Below are 17465 nucleotides of genomic sequence, written 5' to 3' on the forward strand. Positions count from 1 at the left end.
ACCCACTACCTCTCTGTATTTTCTGGGGTCAATCAGTTTTACATTACCATCTGTGTAGTTCAACTTTGGTTCACAAGGTGTCGACCTGGGTTTACAATCTTGCATGTCAAATCTTTCCAGCAGTTTGAAAACATAACTCTGCTGTGACATAGTCACACCCCCATCACACTGGTCAAAAAATGATACCTAGAAAATTCTTCAGTTCTCCCAAATCTTTCATCTGGAATTTCCCAGTAAGCATCTCTTTGACAGTTTTTAAAGCTCTCTCATCACTGGCAGCAATAACCAAGTCATCAACCCATATCAATATTATTACTTTCTCATGTTCTGTTTCTCTCTTGTAAACACAATGATCAGCTGGGTTCTGTACAAAGATGTTTTCTCACAGATAGTTATGTAACATTTTGTTCCAGTTTCGACCTGATTGTTTTAGCCCATACAGTGACTTCTCCAGTTTACACACTATCTTCTCATTTTTCTGAGATTTTAAATCATACCCCTCTGGCTGTTCCATATAAATTTCACAATCAATCGGTGCATGCAAGTAGGCAATTTTAACATCCATCTGATGGAGAATTAAATTCTCCTGAGCAGCTTTCTGCATTAACACTCTCACACTGGTAAGGTTAGCAGTAGGAGAAAAAGTTTCTCCATAATCTACACCCAACTCCTGACTATACCCCTTGGCGACATAGCGAGCCTTATATTTGTCAGATCCATCAGCATTGGTTTTGATGGCATACACCCATCTACCCCCCACTGCTTTCTTGCCCTCAGGTAGGTTGGTCAAAGTAAATGTGGTGTTATCCCTCAGTGATTTCATCTCCTCATCCATTGCATCTATCCACTCCCTTGAGTTGGATGAAGTCACAGCTTCTCTAAAAGTCTGAGGTACATTGGAAACCATCTTATAACAATAATCAATGCTGATCTGTGCCTGATCACTCTCCACGCCATAGAAATCTGGCCTCCGTCTTTCTCTACCAGGATATCTCCTGTCTCTACTCAGGGTATCTGGAGAATGTGATTCTGGCTTAACCTCAGCTGACTGTAGGCTTATCTGGCTTGGGCCTAGCCTATTCTCTAGAATGTCACACTGCTTGGGTTTATAAGGATCATGTCTGGTTGTGCTATAAGGCCTATCAATGTCATCATCAGACACGTCATCAATCTCTTGTCCCTCAATACTGGACATAAACCTCACCAACCTGTGTTTCATCACCTTTCTAGTGTCAGGATTATAGACCATATAGGCTGGGCTGTTCTTATCATATCCAACAAAGATGCCTTTGTCAGACCTTGAGTCTAGCTTCTTCCTGTCCTGCCTATATGTAAAACACACAGTACCAAACTTCTGCATCCTGGACATATTGGGTTTCCTTCCTGTCAGCATAAAATAAGGTGTCTGTTTGGTGCGGTTGTTAAAACATCTATTCCTCACTACCGCTGCTGTCTGGACCGCATACGGCCATAGCTCCTTGGGTAACTGACTTTCTAAGAGCATACATCTAGCCATATCAAAAAGAGTTCTCCAGTTACGCTCAGCAGTTCCATTCTGGTCTGGTGAGTATGGTGCTGATGTCTCATGTCTGATTCTGTTCCTGCGAAGTAATACTTGATAACCCTGTCCAGTAAATTCAGCACCATTATCAGACCTGATACATGTAACATTCCCATATGGGGCTATGTCAGCTAGGAACCTCTCTGTTGCATCCACTGTGTCACTTTTGTGCTTCAGAAAGTACACAAACACTGCACTTGAGTGGTCATCAGTAAAAGAAAGTGCGTACCTATACCCTTCTCTGGACTTTGGGTCAATGGGGCCTGCCAAGTCAGTGTGTATCAACTCTAGAGGTGACTTGGCTCTCATATCAGGCTTTCTGTTCCTACTCTGAGTGAATTTACCTTGGACACACACATCACATTGCATAGACTTGGGTACTTTACCCTTAATTGACATACCATCCACAACATTCTCTAACTTCTGAACATCATTAAAATTGCAGTGTCCCAAAATCTCATGCCACTTCTGAATATCATGGCAACTCATACATTGATTATCACAGTCATTGTTCACTAGCACAGTAGGCAAATAGAACAGCCTGTTATGTTCATGAATAAGAAAACGTGTACCGTCTTTATACTGCAGGACATCCTCACCCTCCTTAAAGATCACTGTTGCCCCGCTGGAAGTTGCAGCTCTCACAGAGAAAATGTCTTGGGGATAGGAGGGGATGTACAGTGCCTGCTTCAGTGTGGCACTGAGGTGTTGCCCTCTACTGTCGACCAGACATACCTCTGCTTCTCCTCTGCGCTCCGCGACCCCCTTGCACCTTGTGCCATCAGCCAGCTCCACACAGTGTGTCTCGGCCTGGAATTTGTCGTCAAAGCTCTTAAACTTGGCTAGATCAGTGATGATATGCGATGTTGCACCAGTATCCACCATCAACCCCTTTCGGGTGACATCGCTCCCTGGCTGACAATCACTGGTCATCAACTTGAAGGCAAAAGTATTGTCTGTCTCCTCATACACCCCATGTGCATCATCCTGCCGTTGTTGTTTCCATCCTCCTCGCCATGTGGTACGTTTACCCTGGCTGTACCACTGTTGATCACGTTGATCACCCTTACACTTGCTGGGGCACTGGCCTTTCTTGAATGCGCCCGGGCCCCCATAACATTGTCTTCGGTCACAGCTGTACACATACCTTCAGTGCTCTCATAACTCCGCAATTTTGTCTTAAAATCCACAAAAGAAAGAGTCTCATCACTTTGAGTGATAAAAATGGAAAAAGGCTTGAATGATTCTGGCAGCCCCTTCAAAACCATTGCAACTAATAGTCCATCACTCAATACTTCTCCAGCATTCCTCAGCGCTGTGATTGAAGTCTCAGCGCGTATGACATAGTCAGTCACACTCTCACCACTCAGCTTTTGCAGGGAAGTCAATTCTGTGTAGAGACTCACAATGCGGGGCTTACCCTTACCAGCATAATAATCCTGCAAGATCTTGAGTGCTCCACGCCCATCATCCGCAGCCTCTCGCATGACCAGGGACAAACTTTTGTCATCGAGGAATTGGATCAGTTCAGCATATGCTTCAGCATTCTTTGATGCATCCTCAGCCAGTGCGTCTGCATTCGCATCCACGGCGGGCCCATTCAAAATGATGTCCTTCAATTTCTGCAACCGTAGATGGCCCAAAAACTTGGTCTCCCACAGTTCATAATTCTTTTCGTCTCCATCGAACACAAGACGAGACCAACGTGAATTTGTCCTTTCGCTCATGGTGCTGGTACTCCAAACCTTGAGACACGAATTTAAATTTGCAAACTGCCTTCTTACTCACGCCGTATCTGCACAAACGTCAGCGTATCTGGGCCCATAACCTGTTATGTTCAGAGTTTGGCTAGATACCGGCTAAAGACAAACAGGCTTCACACAGGTTGCAGTGAGAACACACAAAACTTTGTTTATTGGTACAGGTGCAGCTTAAATAGAACATCACATGGCATGAACACATGACAAACACACCTGAGATGAACCCACAATAATTGGGAGCATACTCATTAAACAATCAATCAATTAACAAATAGTTTTCAGAGATTAATTCAAAATGAGTCTTGTCTGATCTTTATTACGGAGGATATACGGAAGACGTAAATCACTCATTAAACGGCTTCAGAAACATAGGCTCCTGCTCAGAAAAAAGAAATGTAGGATCAGTCTTCAAAAAAGTAACACAACAAAAAATGGATATCGATGGTAAGGACCGTCTTTTGTAGGACAGGCAAAATTTGATTAATTTGATTTTAATGTTAACTAGATGAGGTAAAAGTTTGTGAACAAAATTTATGTTGGCTTGAGAAAGCCTAGTCTTAAAGTTCAAAATATAAAGTACTAATTTTATTTTTTACATCAACGTAACAGGATATGTAGACGAAATCGCGACAAGGACGTGTCTCTCTCCATACCTCACGGCTCTGTTTTTAGCAAAAGTCATGTTTTCTTGCTTACTATATGAAGTTCATTCACAGGTAGATAGTCCAAGTTCTATAATCTAAGACTTAAATTAATGAATTCAGGGTGTTTAAAGTCTTTATGTGTTAACATATTGTTTAAAGTCTTTATGTGTTAACATATTACATTGTTTATTTATTTATATATTAGTAAAAGCCCTGAGGCTGTGCCATTTTAAAATCTGTCACATGTGTTAATGTGTTACGCATATTGTTAACCATTTGTTAACAATAGTTAATATGTATCAATAATATAAATTTCTAGGTACTGTGTGCTGTGTGTGTATGTGCATTAATCTTGTTTTCAAATTTATTAACTAGTTTGCTAGTTTAAGGTATGGCAAATATTCTTCTTGTTGTGTACTGCATGCATGTAATCTAATTGTTAACACTCTGCTTCAGATTTGCTCAAGGATTACTTCTCCGTCAGGTGTATATGCTTGAGGACGGTCTGTGTGGCAGTAGGGCAACATTTACAAAAATGACCAAAAAACTGTGTTAAATGAATAAAAAAATGGAAAGAGAGCGGAGGATCAGAATTGGTGGAGCAAGAGCATTTGTGGTCCTGGATGAAAGCAAGTTTTGCCACAAACGGAAGGTATGTGTGTGTGTTGTAAAAAAAAGTTTGAATACTTAAAAAAAATGAATGCAATTGGTAACAGTAAGATACGTAATGACTAGTTATACGTAATGACTTTTCCTTCTCTTATATTTAGTATGCACGTGGGCGTTTTGGCAACACGTGGCGAAGAAAAGCATGGGTTTTCGGTATGATTGAAGTCAAAAGAAAGCAAAGGAGACCTGTGCTGAAAGTGGTAAAACGAAGAACAGCGAGAAAATGTATTCCCATTATTAGGAAGCACGTGCGTCAAGGTAGCATTCTGCTCAGTGATGACTGGCCAGCTTATAGAAAACTTGCTCATCATGGCTTTATTCATTATCAGGTCAATCACAGTCATTTTTTGTCGTCCACAAACAGGAGCTCATACGCAACATATAGAATGTGCATGGAGAACCTACAAAAATGAGGTTTACCGTTACAGGGGGAACATGACTCTGAAAACACTGAAAGATCATCTTGCCTTCATTAAATGGCAATATAGCACAATGACTTTACTAACTTTACAGGAATATGTAGATACAAACCCAGAAGTCATAAATAAATTCACTGAACTAAAACGTAAGACAATTATTTGACCCAGTAGTATAAGCTGTTGCCAAAACAACATTGCTGCAGTTTTTAAGATGGTAAAATAGTATTTTTGTAATATCGTTTGTTCTCAGGTTAAGGCTGTTAAAAAAATGGGAATGTTCAATATGTAAAAAAATAACAGTATGTCATTGCTGTTTCTAAATGCATTGTTCAACAAAATTCAACAAAAAAAGACAAAATCTTTAAGAAATAAATAAGTAAATGTTTTGCTGCACTTCAAAAGTAGTGTACTATGATGACTCTTATTTTATGGTCTTACTAGTTAATATAACTAACACTTGCATATGTATATGTATACTATGCTATCCTGTGTAATAACTAAAGTAAAAAGCAACACTTAATTTTACAGTCCAGTTTCCAGGCAGTTACCATGGATGTACTAGTGAATGTAACTAGTAGTTAATGCGTATGACAGAGATGTTCACAAGTCTCTGAGCTCGAGTCCGAGTCAAGTCTGAAGTCTTTGAGCTCGAGTCCGAGTCAAGTCTGAAGTCTCTGGGCTCGAGTCCAAGTCAAGTCTCAAGTCTCGTTGTAACAAATAAAACTCTAATAACAAATAAAGAAATTATAAACATTTATAAAAAAGAACAAAGTTGCACATTAAGTAAGGTCTAAAATTAGCATTAGGTACAGAAATTAAATTAAATGGATAATAACACTGTCTTTATTGTACAAATTAAATATTATTATTATATTTTTGAGCAATAGACGTGATTTTCTGTTTGTCTTGGGTTGTTTGATTAACATAAATGACACAGACTTAAGTAGGTTAATTGAGGTTACTGTCTCTTATTAAGAACAAATAAGCCCAGATTGGTTTCCGACTGGTTTCTTAAGACATAAACAAAAATGTTTTTATTAGAAAAAGAATACTGTGAGATCATTTTGTGTGTGTGTGCCTTATCAAGAAAAGAAAGATTTTATGTTGGCTTAACTTTTAAAACACTTCTCTCTGTATGTGCACTACTGAGGGCACTGAAAGGCGTGTTCAAACACAGGTGGAGCGCTTCAGGAAGAAGATGCAGCAGTCGCTTCACATAAAAACGTTATATTGTTTTTCATTGCTCTATTCAGCAAATGTATGTTTATGGACTACAGTATGACACAAAGTAGCGCAACTCTGGACCTGACTGGAGCTGGACCGGACACACTTAACCGCATGTGCGTACAGAAATCTGCTCAATTGAGCGCCTTTTTGCGGTTAAATTGTTTAACCATTTAAACAATTGCAAGCCTTAGAAACAAGTTAATGATAAACTTAATGATAAACCCTATATAAATTGCATATTAATCCGCGAATCGCATGCGAGCCAAACCGCAGATCCGTCTCAGCACTACCCAAAGCTTCAGATGAGTGGGACAGCATCAGCCGGTGTATTCGATATGTATGTTCGCGGCCGCGCGCGCGGAGCAGATACGTCACGTGTCACATCGTGGGCAGGTTGTAGGTAACGGAGGGAGGGGTATGACAGCGAGCTCATCAGACGTTTCCTAAAAATAAACATTGTTCACGAGTCGCGCGGCTCGAGTCCGAGTCGAGTCTGAAGTCTTTGAGGGTTGAGTCTCAAGTCGAGTCTGAAGTCACTGTGTGTGCGACTTAAGTCGCACTCGAGTCGGAGTCTCAAACTCGAGTCCCCATCTCTGGCGTATGATAGTCAATGGTTGGGTTTGCCTCACAGTGACATGTATATGATGCTATATCTTAGGTGGTAGGTCCTATATAATAACTGTGTAAAAAGCAACACTTTATTTTACAGTCCTGTTTCCACGTAGTTACCATGAACGTACTAGTGAATGTACCCAGTAGTTAATGCGTATGATAGTCAATGGTTGGGTTTGCCTCACAGTGACATGTATATGACGCTATATCTTAGGTGGTAGATCTTATATAATAACTGTGTAAAAAGCAACACTTTATTTTACAGTCCTGTTTCCATGTAGTTACCATAGACTTACTAGTGAATGTACCCAGTAGTTAATGCGTTACAGTAGTGTTTCTTGTTAGTTACAGTATACATACACCATATGTGCCGGTCATTAATTTATGACCTACAGGTACCACACACTTATCATGTATATACAATTTGTAAGTACAGTAGCATTTGATAATAGTTATCATATATGTACACTATAAATACCTGTCATTTACCCTAACTTGCATGTAAATACTAAATACTTATATTGTACATTCATTTGTAACTACAGTAATGTTTCTCGTTAGTTACAGTATACCTACACTATAAGCATGTATCTGTTATTACCCAGTACTTATCTAGAGTTACATAATTACTACCAAGTATGTACTACTGGTAAGTACAGTAATGATAATAATTAATTACCATGTAGATACCTAAAAGTAAGTACCACACATTTGTCAGTAAGTACAACTTATTTACCTTATATGTACACTGTAAGTACATGTACTCAGTGGTGTAGTGCAGGGTGGTGTAGTGCAGGGTATACGCAGGCAGGGGCGGACTGGCCATCGGGAGTTCCGGGAGCAATCCCGAACGGCCGGTCCATTTCAGGCCGAACCGGCCGGAGGTCAAAACGTTTTTTTTTTTTAATGCCTAACCAGGCGCTCAGCTGCAGCGGAACGCTGTGTCTGTTTCAGACCGGGCCAAACCAATTCTTCAAATCTTGAGGGGGGATAAGAGCGGCCCCTCCCAACTTGGACTGATCCTCGTTTTTCCTCACATCCGATTGGCTCAAAGGCGCCGATCAAAAGAGGCAGCTAAATGCGCCAAATTAACAGACCTTTTTCGCAGTTAAAACGACGCTGTGGCAGGAAGTGCAGATGAGGAAGGACCAGCAGCATGGACAGGTCAGGTGCACAATTAGTGATGCATCTATTATACACTGAAATCATTTATATTTGCATTTAAATATAGGCATATATAAGCGCGAATACAACCCCGACAGGCTTATCAGGACCCCACGCAAAGCGGAGCTTGAATCAGCCTTACGGGGTTTTGTTCGCTATAAGAACCGCCTCGCTCTACATTATCCCGCTTATGAAATTGATGAAATAGCCTGCGTGCACATTTTGGCAACAGAAGTGGTGTTGTTCCCCAGTGGTTTTAACGTGTTGGCAACTCAGTAAGTTTATCAAATCAGTTTCCCATCATCAAAATGTCTGGTAATTGCGTTTGGTTGCACTAATAATATACTTTATATTTGGCCATCTGCTAACGTCTTCTATTCACTCCACTATAGTACACGGATCTGGTAGCTGTGTTGAAAAACTTGATAAAGTCAACTTTTAAATATAACTTTCTCTGTGTTGCTTCACTGCTGATTCTTGTCATACTTCCATTGCCAACATGCGCGTTCATACGTTTCCACGTCATCATTGTGTTCAAACAGTAAAATGGTCTAAGGAATCCCTGTATGTCTGTATATTAGCTGTTAAGGTCACTGATGGAGAGAGACAGGTTGATGATGACCCTTGCAGTCAAATTGATGAGGAAGAGGAAGGAAAGCAGAACAAGAGGAGGAGGAGAATGGAACCAGTACAAAAACAGTGATGGGGCAGTGTGCAGGGGTGGGTAGGCAATCATATTACCCTGCTGGAAAAACCAGCATACCAGCAAGACCAGCATATGTTGTGTTTTGGTGCTTTTATGCTGGTGACCACCAGCTAAACCACCATCAAACCAGCATAGACCAGCATAATTCCCATGCTGGTTTGATGCTGTTTTTTCAGCAGGGTAGGCATATCAATCAACCAATCAATCAAAGGTTTATTAAGGACACACAAATAGAAAAATACAGCACAATATTACATATTTACATATAGGATAAAATGCAATAGTTCCACTTACTAGATTATAACCCGACTAAAGCACAGATTGAATTAAAACAAGGAATTATTCTTAGTCATATTTTTTACTGATGTTCTTCTCATGCATATGTAGCTGTACAATCAGTAAGCAGAGCAGGATCCAGCAGAGGCAAGGTCCAGCACAGGGGAAGCTAAGCCAGGGAGAGTTGAAAGTGAGTACGTACACACACAATCTCTATTTTATGGGACTGTATTGTAGTTTTTGATTATCTGAGTGGGTATGTGTGAGTAATTGTAACAATTTTATCACTCCAACTGACTGTACACATGACATGCTGGTAGTTAGCAGTATACTGTGACTTATGTGTTCGAGATTGGGTTTTGCTGACCTGGTTGTGTTTAGTGCAGTGGTGACTTGCTTATACAACCTGAGGAGGCAGGTGTTATCCTAAAGTTTCTTTAAGGTCTTCAGCATAATCTGATTCTCTTCAAGTTCATACCATAAAAACACTACTAGAATTAAAATAACTGCAAAAAATCCTGCTCGTGCATCAAGGGCACTCGCGTAAAAGGCCTCTCCATCTTAAAGTCCCGGGCTGAATTTCAGTCCCAGTACGTCCCTGTACGCAGGTATACGTAGTATACCCACCTCTTTATTTGATGGAATGGGGTATACCCACTTCTACTGGGGGCATACATTAAGAGTATACCCACTTCTACTGGGGGCATAAATTAAGAGTATACCCACTTCTCTAGACACCACACCACTACACCACTGCACGTACTGTAAAGTAAACCAACGTGTAAAAATCTGATTTGAACAAAACTCATCTGAAACAATCTTGTGTAATAAACTCATGAAGGCAGATTAATGCAGACTCTTGTCATTAGATTTTGTATCTTTGCCTTAGACAGGCGTCTGGTTGCAGCGCTCCTGTAGTGTTTAACTTCAGCAGCAATGCGCAGACCAATCAGTGTATGACATCAAAATATCGCGAGAATGTTTAGAACTCAGGGCGTCATTTGAGCAACACACTGCCACCAACTGGACGTGACTAGGAATTACATTTAGTCAAGTTGTATGGGCAATCTGCCAAAATGGCGTTCAGATTTTTCTTTATCCTGCTTAAGATTTTCTCCATCAAAGACTTTTAGTTTAACACGACGAAACACACACAAAAAGAGACACTAAAGTTGCCTAATCACAGGCTTGTACGTTTCTTTTTGCTTTTATAGCAATAGCACAAGCACATTTTTTCCCTCACAACCAGGGGTTAAATTGGGATTTGTTATGTGGGGGGGCTCTGCGGGGAGGGTACTTTAAGGGGTAACATGTTTAATACTGATGACAGCAAAGCCACTGGTGTGTTTTAATGACATTCTGGACCTCTGATAGGATTTGATAAGTTTCAACTGTTTCAATCTGTGCCAGAGATTGACCACAAATATTTTATAAAGAGTGTCTGAATTTTAAATTATGCAAATCTATGAGTTTGACACCCTATATCCATTTGTTGCACATGTCATTATGCACAATTGATCAAACTTTAAATGAAGTAAAAGGAATTAACCTCCTTGAATAATTCTATAAGATAGGCTACCCAAAAAGATTAAATTAAGAAGAAAAGGTACAACACACAGTACTGTATCATCAACATGTCTAATAAATTAGCAATAGAGATTCCCTATGCTGGTCAGCAGCTAAAACAATCGTAAGGTTTGATTTGTGTAATCAAAATACATAAATGTATTAAACTATACAATGAGTTATATGACGTGTTATCCAGTTAACATACTGTAATTAGATGAGTGACATACATACTTTAGTCCTTAACATGTTTCTAGTCTTCTATTAAGTTTCCTCGACGTGGGCACCATTATTACCCCTCTCTCTCTCTCTCGTCTCTACAATGTCAAATGATCCTGTGTGAAAGCGCGTTCTTGAAGTTCCTGAGTTTTTTCGCTCGAGTTGCATAACTTGCGCAAAGACGCGTTTAAAAGGAAAAGCGCGTGTTTCCGCGGCAATTGTGCCGCCCAATTCGCGTCATTTGCATCGCCCGTGCGAGGACGCGTCTGAATGCGTCTTTGCATTGACTTTGTATGTAATCTACTCGCGCAAATCGTTGAACTTGCGTTGGTGAGTATGCCCCATAATAAATGGAAACACATTATTCCCTTCGCGTCAGTGCACACGCACCAGCGCAGCGAGTACACACGCACAAGCGCAGCGGGTACACTGGCACGAGCAGAGCAGACCTTCAGCCTATGTGCCGGAGCTTAGCCCCGGACGGCCCCGGCCCAATTTGAACCCTGCTCACAACAGACTAAGTACATACAGTCCATCACCTTAAATCTGCACGCTTCGTGAAGTTTCCTTAAAAACAGTGGTTTTCTCGTGGGTGTTTTTTTAAAACTTTACAACAACAAAACTAATAACAATAAAGTTGACCAAGCCACGGAATATACCGGATTATATATGAGCTCTCGATCTCATTATGTCCACGCAACACAAGCTCAAACGAGCCACAAAATTTCATGTCGTGCACGTCTATCATGCATTCAGAGTATAAAACGATAAACAGGCAAAAATATACAAATCGGGACTTACATGATATCCAGCTAGCCAACTCCATTTGCCATGAGAAGCGGTGGAGCACACAGACTGCCATCATTTGACTCCGTTGGTCGATCTGGTCCAAGCTTCTTAATCCTTTATTAATTCATCAATTAAATACCTTTTATAGGGTGATTTTCATCTCAAAATATTTCTTGCTTTCATTGATCAGTACTATAGCTATCAGTTAACACAGCAATCTGCAACAAGGTTATGAGACTCTGAGAACGGTCAAATCACAGGAGGTAAAAAACATTAAAAACAATATTGATTCACTTACAACATAAGTGGGAGGATTTGGGGCGCACAGTCCTGCGCCCTAGGGTGGATCCGAAACCAGCTCAGCCTCAGGTCACATGTTTTTACCCTTTTTACTGACCTACATAGACACTCATTAGGGGTGCACCCCAGACACACAAACATGACAAACACAACGAACTCAGTTTTGATTTTTAATTTTTTTAATAAATTATAACATGACTAACAGTGAAATAGTATAACTAAACGATTTTATTTTGTATTAATTTGCACTATATATTTAAAGTGACACCATGTAATTTTTCAACCTTCATAATAAATTTTCAAGACCCTTGTGGTAGTACATCGACTTTAAATAGGTTTAATGACATGTCTACCATAGCATGACGGGTCTGTATCACTTTTACTCGTATTTTAAAACTTAGGGTTTCTGGTAGTAACCAGAGCACCAAAAAAAAAACTACAAAATTCGACTGCTTTACGGCATACGTCACTTCCTCCACACAATTTGTTTTTAACGTGAATTTTGCACTATATATTTAAAGTGACACCATGTAATTTTTCAACCTTCATAATAAATTTTCAAGACCCTTGTGGTAGTACATCGACTTTAAATAGGTTGAATGACATGTCTACCATAGCATGACGGGGTCTGTATCACTTTTACTCGTATTTTAAAACAGGGTTTCTGGTAGTAACCAGAGCACCAAAAAAAACTACAAAATTCGACTGCTTTACGGCATACGTCACTTCCTCCACACAATTTGTTTTTAACGTGAATTTTGCTGGAGGCTACTTAAGGAGTGTAGAGAGCAGCTTACCGTATGTGACTCGGTGGCACAGTTTAAGTGTCACGGACCTATAACACGGGCGACCCGGGTTCGATTCCCCTTTAAGGCATTTTTTTATATAAACTCTTGATTCATACATAAATGCGATGTTCTTTATAAATGACGGCGATTATCTTGCTTATTAGTTCGCTGTATTCAGATGCTGTGTCCACGTATTTACCTTTCTTTTACTGTGTCTATGATATTTACATTACAATCCAGGATGCTACAGCAGTCAAACTTGCTCACAGTGTAAAACCAAACCCTATTCATTCACCAATCAGATCCGAGCGTTTCTCTCTTCTCTCTTCCTCATTTACTGCGTTCCGCTGTCACTCGCGTGACGTATTACAAAGCGGCAGACCTAAACACGGTTTACTTGGATTTGGAGCGACAATTTTAACACAAAAGAGAGGAAAAATGAGTGCCATTGCGGAAAGTCCTGGTGGCGAGGGAGAGAGAGACGATGCAACAATATTTCTTTCGAAAAAGGCAAGGAAATATTTATGGTTGTTTCTCAATTGGAAGGCTGCAGCCTCCGGAGGTCAAATATGCAGGCTGCATATGTCATGAAGCCTGGTTTATTAAGGTAAACTGAGCATTACATTCGCAAGTCATAAGCATACTGCAACAATTTACGATTAACTAAGTATAATAGTCAATTTTACAATTGTTAATATTGTGAAATAAGAGAGTCTTGATGACGTATGCAGCTTAGAAATACGACATCCGGAGGCTGCAACCTTCAGATTGAGAAATGGCTTCTGCCACGACGAGTTCTTCATTAGAAAGTTGTAACATGACTGCGTTTCTCCCTGATGTCTCAAAATGTTGATCGTTTAGCGTTTTAAATGTTTAGTTTTTAGTTTAGTTTTAAGGTTGGCCAGTTCCTTTCCTTTGCGACGGTGCTGCGGCGCTTGTGGCCTCTAGGGGCGCTAGGAGTGAAAAATACATGTCTAGCACCCCCTAGTGGCCAAAAAGTTCCATGGTGTCCCTTTAACTTTTTGGTAACATGTTAAAGTAGCTTTCCTCTCTGGCCAACTTTAAGGGGGCGGCGCCCCCTAGTGACCAGCCGCCACTGCACACTAAACAAACTACACAATCAGAACTCGATTCGCATTTCTGAAGGATGGACTTCATAGAACAAGGAAGACAACAGCCCGTTTTGAGGACAGTGAAAACAGCTCTATACAGATAAGTCAATTGTGTGAAAAATACAGCGTTTTTGTTCCATGTGAAACATGAACACATGTTATATTGCCCACTGACACAATCAAAGCTTCAAAAACACAGAAAGAACGGGAGCTTTAAAGGTTCTTTTTATCACCATGGGGATAGTTCACTTCAAAATGAAAACTCTGTCATCATTTACTCATCCCCATGCCGTTCCAAACCGTCATGAACTTCTTTTTTCTGATGAACACAAAATAAGATATCCCGAAAAATGATGGCCAACACACAGCAGCAAACGACTATACACCTCCATAGTAGGAAAAAATATTTTGGAAGTATTGTGATAAATGACTAAGAAAATGTTTTGATAAATGATGGTAAGCACACAGTTGACGGTAACCATTAAATTACATCATTTTTTTTATTCCTACCATGGAAGTGTATGGTCACTTACTGCTGTGTGTTTACCATCATTTCTCAAAATATCCTCTTTTGTGCTCATCAGAAAAAAGAAACCCATACAGGCCCAGAACAACATGAGGATGACCAAATGATGAAAGAATTCTCATTTTGAAGTAAACCATCCCTCTAAGGTTCTATATAGCACTTTTTAGGGCAAGATTCTACACAGAACTGTCTTAAAAGGAGTTCTGCTATTGTTGAAGAACCCTTATTTGGTACTATTTAGAACCTTTGTGTTGGATTTACTCAATAGACTGAAAACTTCCGTATATACGCGTTAGCATTGTCTGTTTTATAATCATCTGTATATAAGGTAAATAGAAAAAGTAAACTCGCACAGCCGTGGGGCGCTCCTGAATAAGTGACAATATAATTTGAATTCATATGATTGACTCAGATACGGGTTAATTCACTTTTGAATCATTTTTGTCAATAGAAGCTCTGGTTGTATGGTATTAAATGCAGAGGTAAAATCTAGAAACAGGGCTCTGATTTAATTTTTTAACACCTCATATACTGAACCGTGATCTCAATCCTACTTGACCCCTCTAGTGTAACTGAATTAATAAAACTCTTGCTCTTATCCAGAATATTCCCTTTATCAAAACTATAAAAAGTCATCTCATGATCCACAACTATTGGCTTTTGTGTGGTTGATAATCCTGTCATTCCCTTCATAGTCCAGACCTCCTTTGCATTATTACTTTTGAAGGCCTCTTTTAGTTTTAACCTGTATGTCCTTCTTTCCATACATATCTTCCCTTTAACTCCTTAATCAAACACTTATTTTATTTTGTAACCTTCTTAAAGGCACTTTTCCTCAAATGTATCACCTGTTTAACATCTTTGGTTATATATTTCTTGTTATTCAGATAAATCTTTATCACTGTCTGCGCATAAAAATATATGTAATGTGTTATCACTGTAGAAATCCAGGGAGTCATGATTGAACACCTCCTATAGACCGTTTCAGCAGTAACAACATAAAGAAGCGGCTGTTGCGATCCGCACGTAACTTCTGGTAAAGTCCGCTAAGAATAAATAACAAAGTTCTTTAAACGTAGTTTATTTATATAACAAACAAAAAAACAACAACATATATATAAACATGAACATATTTCGTTTTATGAGAACAGAAGCAGATAAACGAACAAGAAAACATTTTTGTGCATTCATGCAGAGGTGAGGCAGAGCTGAAAGTAACAAATTACATTAACTCACGTTGCTGTACTTGGGTTTTTTTGTGTGTACTTTTACTTTTTTGAGTAGTTTTTAAAATGTGTACCTTTACTTTTACTTATGTATGTTTTGTTTAAAGTATAGTAGGCTACTTCGCTACATTTTAAATCATATCCGTTACTGAGTAAAAAATAAAATAAAAAAGCAAGAAGCGCCACGGATGATTGATTGATGGGCGGGGGAACGCGCAAAAAGAGCCATGGAGAGGGACGAGACAGGCGCGGGCTAATGCAGACCCTCAATTAAATTCTTATGAAAGAAACCCCTGGCCATTGACCCACAGCGATGGTTTCATTCAGGCTCTTGAATTGCCAACCGGGTTACCGCTAATTTGCATGACGCGTTTTTAATACTTGCGCATAATCCTTTCGAGGTCGAGCAGCTTCGCGTCAAGTCAAACAACTTAAGAACGTCCTCGAGAATGCGCAGATCATTAGACATTGCAGAAAGAGAGAGAGAGAGAGAGCAAGAGAGAAAGATTGAAAGACATCGGGTACACAGGTCAGGGAAGCTATACAATAAACGTGTAAAGGATAAAAGTATTATGGCACTCATCTCATGATATGCTCATTTAAACTAGGTATATAGTTTAATTAAATAATGTATGTTACCAGCAATACATTAATTACAACCTTACTATAGTGATTGTATTTACTAGCTGCTGAATCATATTATTTTTGCTTCAAAAGTGCATAACTCACATGTAAAAATCATTAAATAATTCCATAACTGTTTCTTAGGTATAAAAAAGCTTTTTATTTTTATTAACTTTTTGTTATTGCACTTTTATTGTAAAGATGTTCCTACAATAAAAAACAACTAGTTTGAGATTTATATTTCCTTGTCCTTTTTGAACTATACTAGAAACCTCTCCCCGCTGTAAAAAAGTAACTTTTTACTCTGAGTAAAATTAAAATGACTTTTTACTTTTATATGAGTATTTTTAGACCAGTAACTTTACTTTTACTTAAGTAAAATATTATTAACTTTACTTTTACTTAAGTGGAATATTTTATTACTCTTTCCACCTCTGCTTTCATGTATATTAAAATTACATTTGCGTCTGTTCATAGAGAAAGAGAAATGTTTTCTATCTGTACACATTTCCTAGCAAGTACAATTTTGCCTGTATTATTGGTGTCCCCTTCAAAAATTGTTCTTGACAAATTTTATGTTTATTGTCCCCCCCAACATTTAGATGAAATTTTTGCCCCTGCACATGCGTCCAATGAAACCGTCTAAACAGTCAAAGTAAAACATGCTTTAAGTTCGCAGCTGTGCCGCACACCGTGTGCTGATACAACATCAATTAATTATTAATTAACAAAAAGAGAAGCCAACAAAAAATTAGGGTAAGACTCTGAAAGCACATACAGTAGATATATTCAAGTAATTTCTATCTGTGTTCATATAACAGAAATCTTTAGCTTGTAAATGGATTAATATAAATGTGCTTGTTCAGGCGATCGTGTTGTTCAGGACACACAACAGATATTTTGATTCACCAGCTGAAGGTCTTGGAGTTTTCCCCAGTGAGTGTCTGACTGTTAGACATCAAATACTGAAAAATTAAAGAGAAAGATCAGACATAATACACCATCACAGATCTGTTGTAAAATGAAACTCACTTCACTGCATGATAATAAAATAAAAACATCACTAACTAAATGATGAAAGAGTCAAAAACTTACTATAATTTCTCCAGTTTACAATTTGGATCCATTTTGAGATCAGAGAGCATGTTCACTTCTGAATCTCCTGCTTTATTATAGCTCAGATCCAGATATCTGATATGTGAGGGGTTTGAACTCAGAGCTGAAGCCAAAGCAACAAAACCTTCATCTGTAATACCACAACTGGAAAGACTGAAGAA

The 17465-nt window shown here is 39.1% G+C and overlaps 1 protein-coding gene and 1 long non-coding RNA gene across 5 annotated transcripts in view; one reads left to right on the forward strand and one right to left on the reverse strand.

Annotated features, from left to right (window-relative positions):
* LOC141350026 (uncharacterized) overlaps positions 1-17465 on the forward strand; it is a 413142-nt gene that overhangs the window by 203623 nt on the left and 192054 nt on the right. The window lies entirely within an intron of this gene.
* The window catches only part of LOC129422195 (NLR family CARD domain-containing protein 3-like), a 113332-nt gene continuing 111328 nt past the window's right edge, over positions 15462-17465 (reverse strand). For all 4 annotated transcript variants that reach the window (XM_073854085.1, XM_073854086.1, XM_073854087.1 and 1 more), the window contains 2 exons: positions 17284-17457; positions 15462-17153 (listed from right to left, as the gene is read on the reverse strand). In XM_073854085.1, coding sequence (XP_073710186.1) covers positions 17147-17153; positions 17284-17457 — 181 coding nt within the window. In that variant the 3' untranslated portion in view covers positions 15462-17146. The remainder of the gene's footprint in view (positions 17154-17283; positions 17458-17465) is intronic.

This window comes from Misgurnus anguillicaudatus, chromosome 16 (genome assembly GCF_027580225.2).
Source record: "Misgurnus anguillicaudatus chromosome 16, ASM2758022v2, whole genome shotgun sequence".
Classification (NCBI taxonomy): domain Eukaryota; kingdom Metazoa; phylum Chordata; class Actinopteri; order Cypriniformes; family Cobitidae; genus Misgurnus; species Misgurnus anguillicaudatus.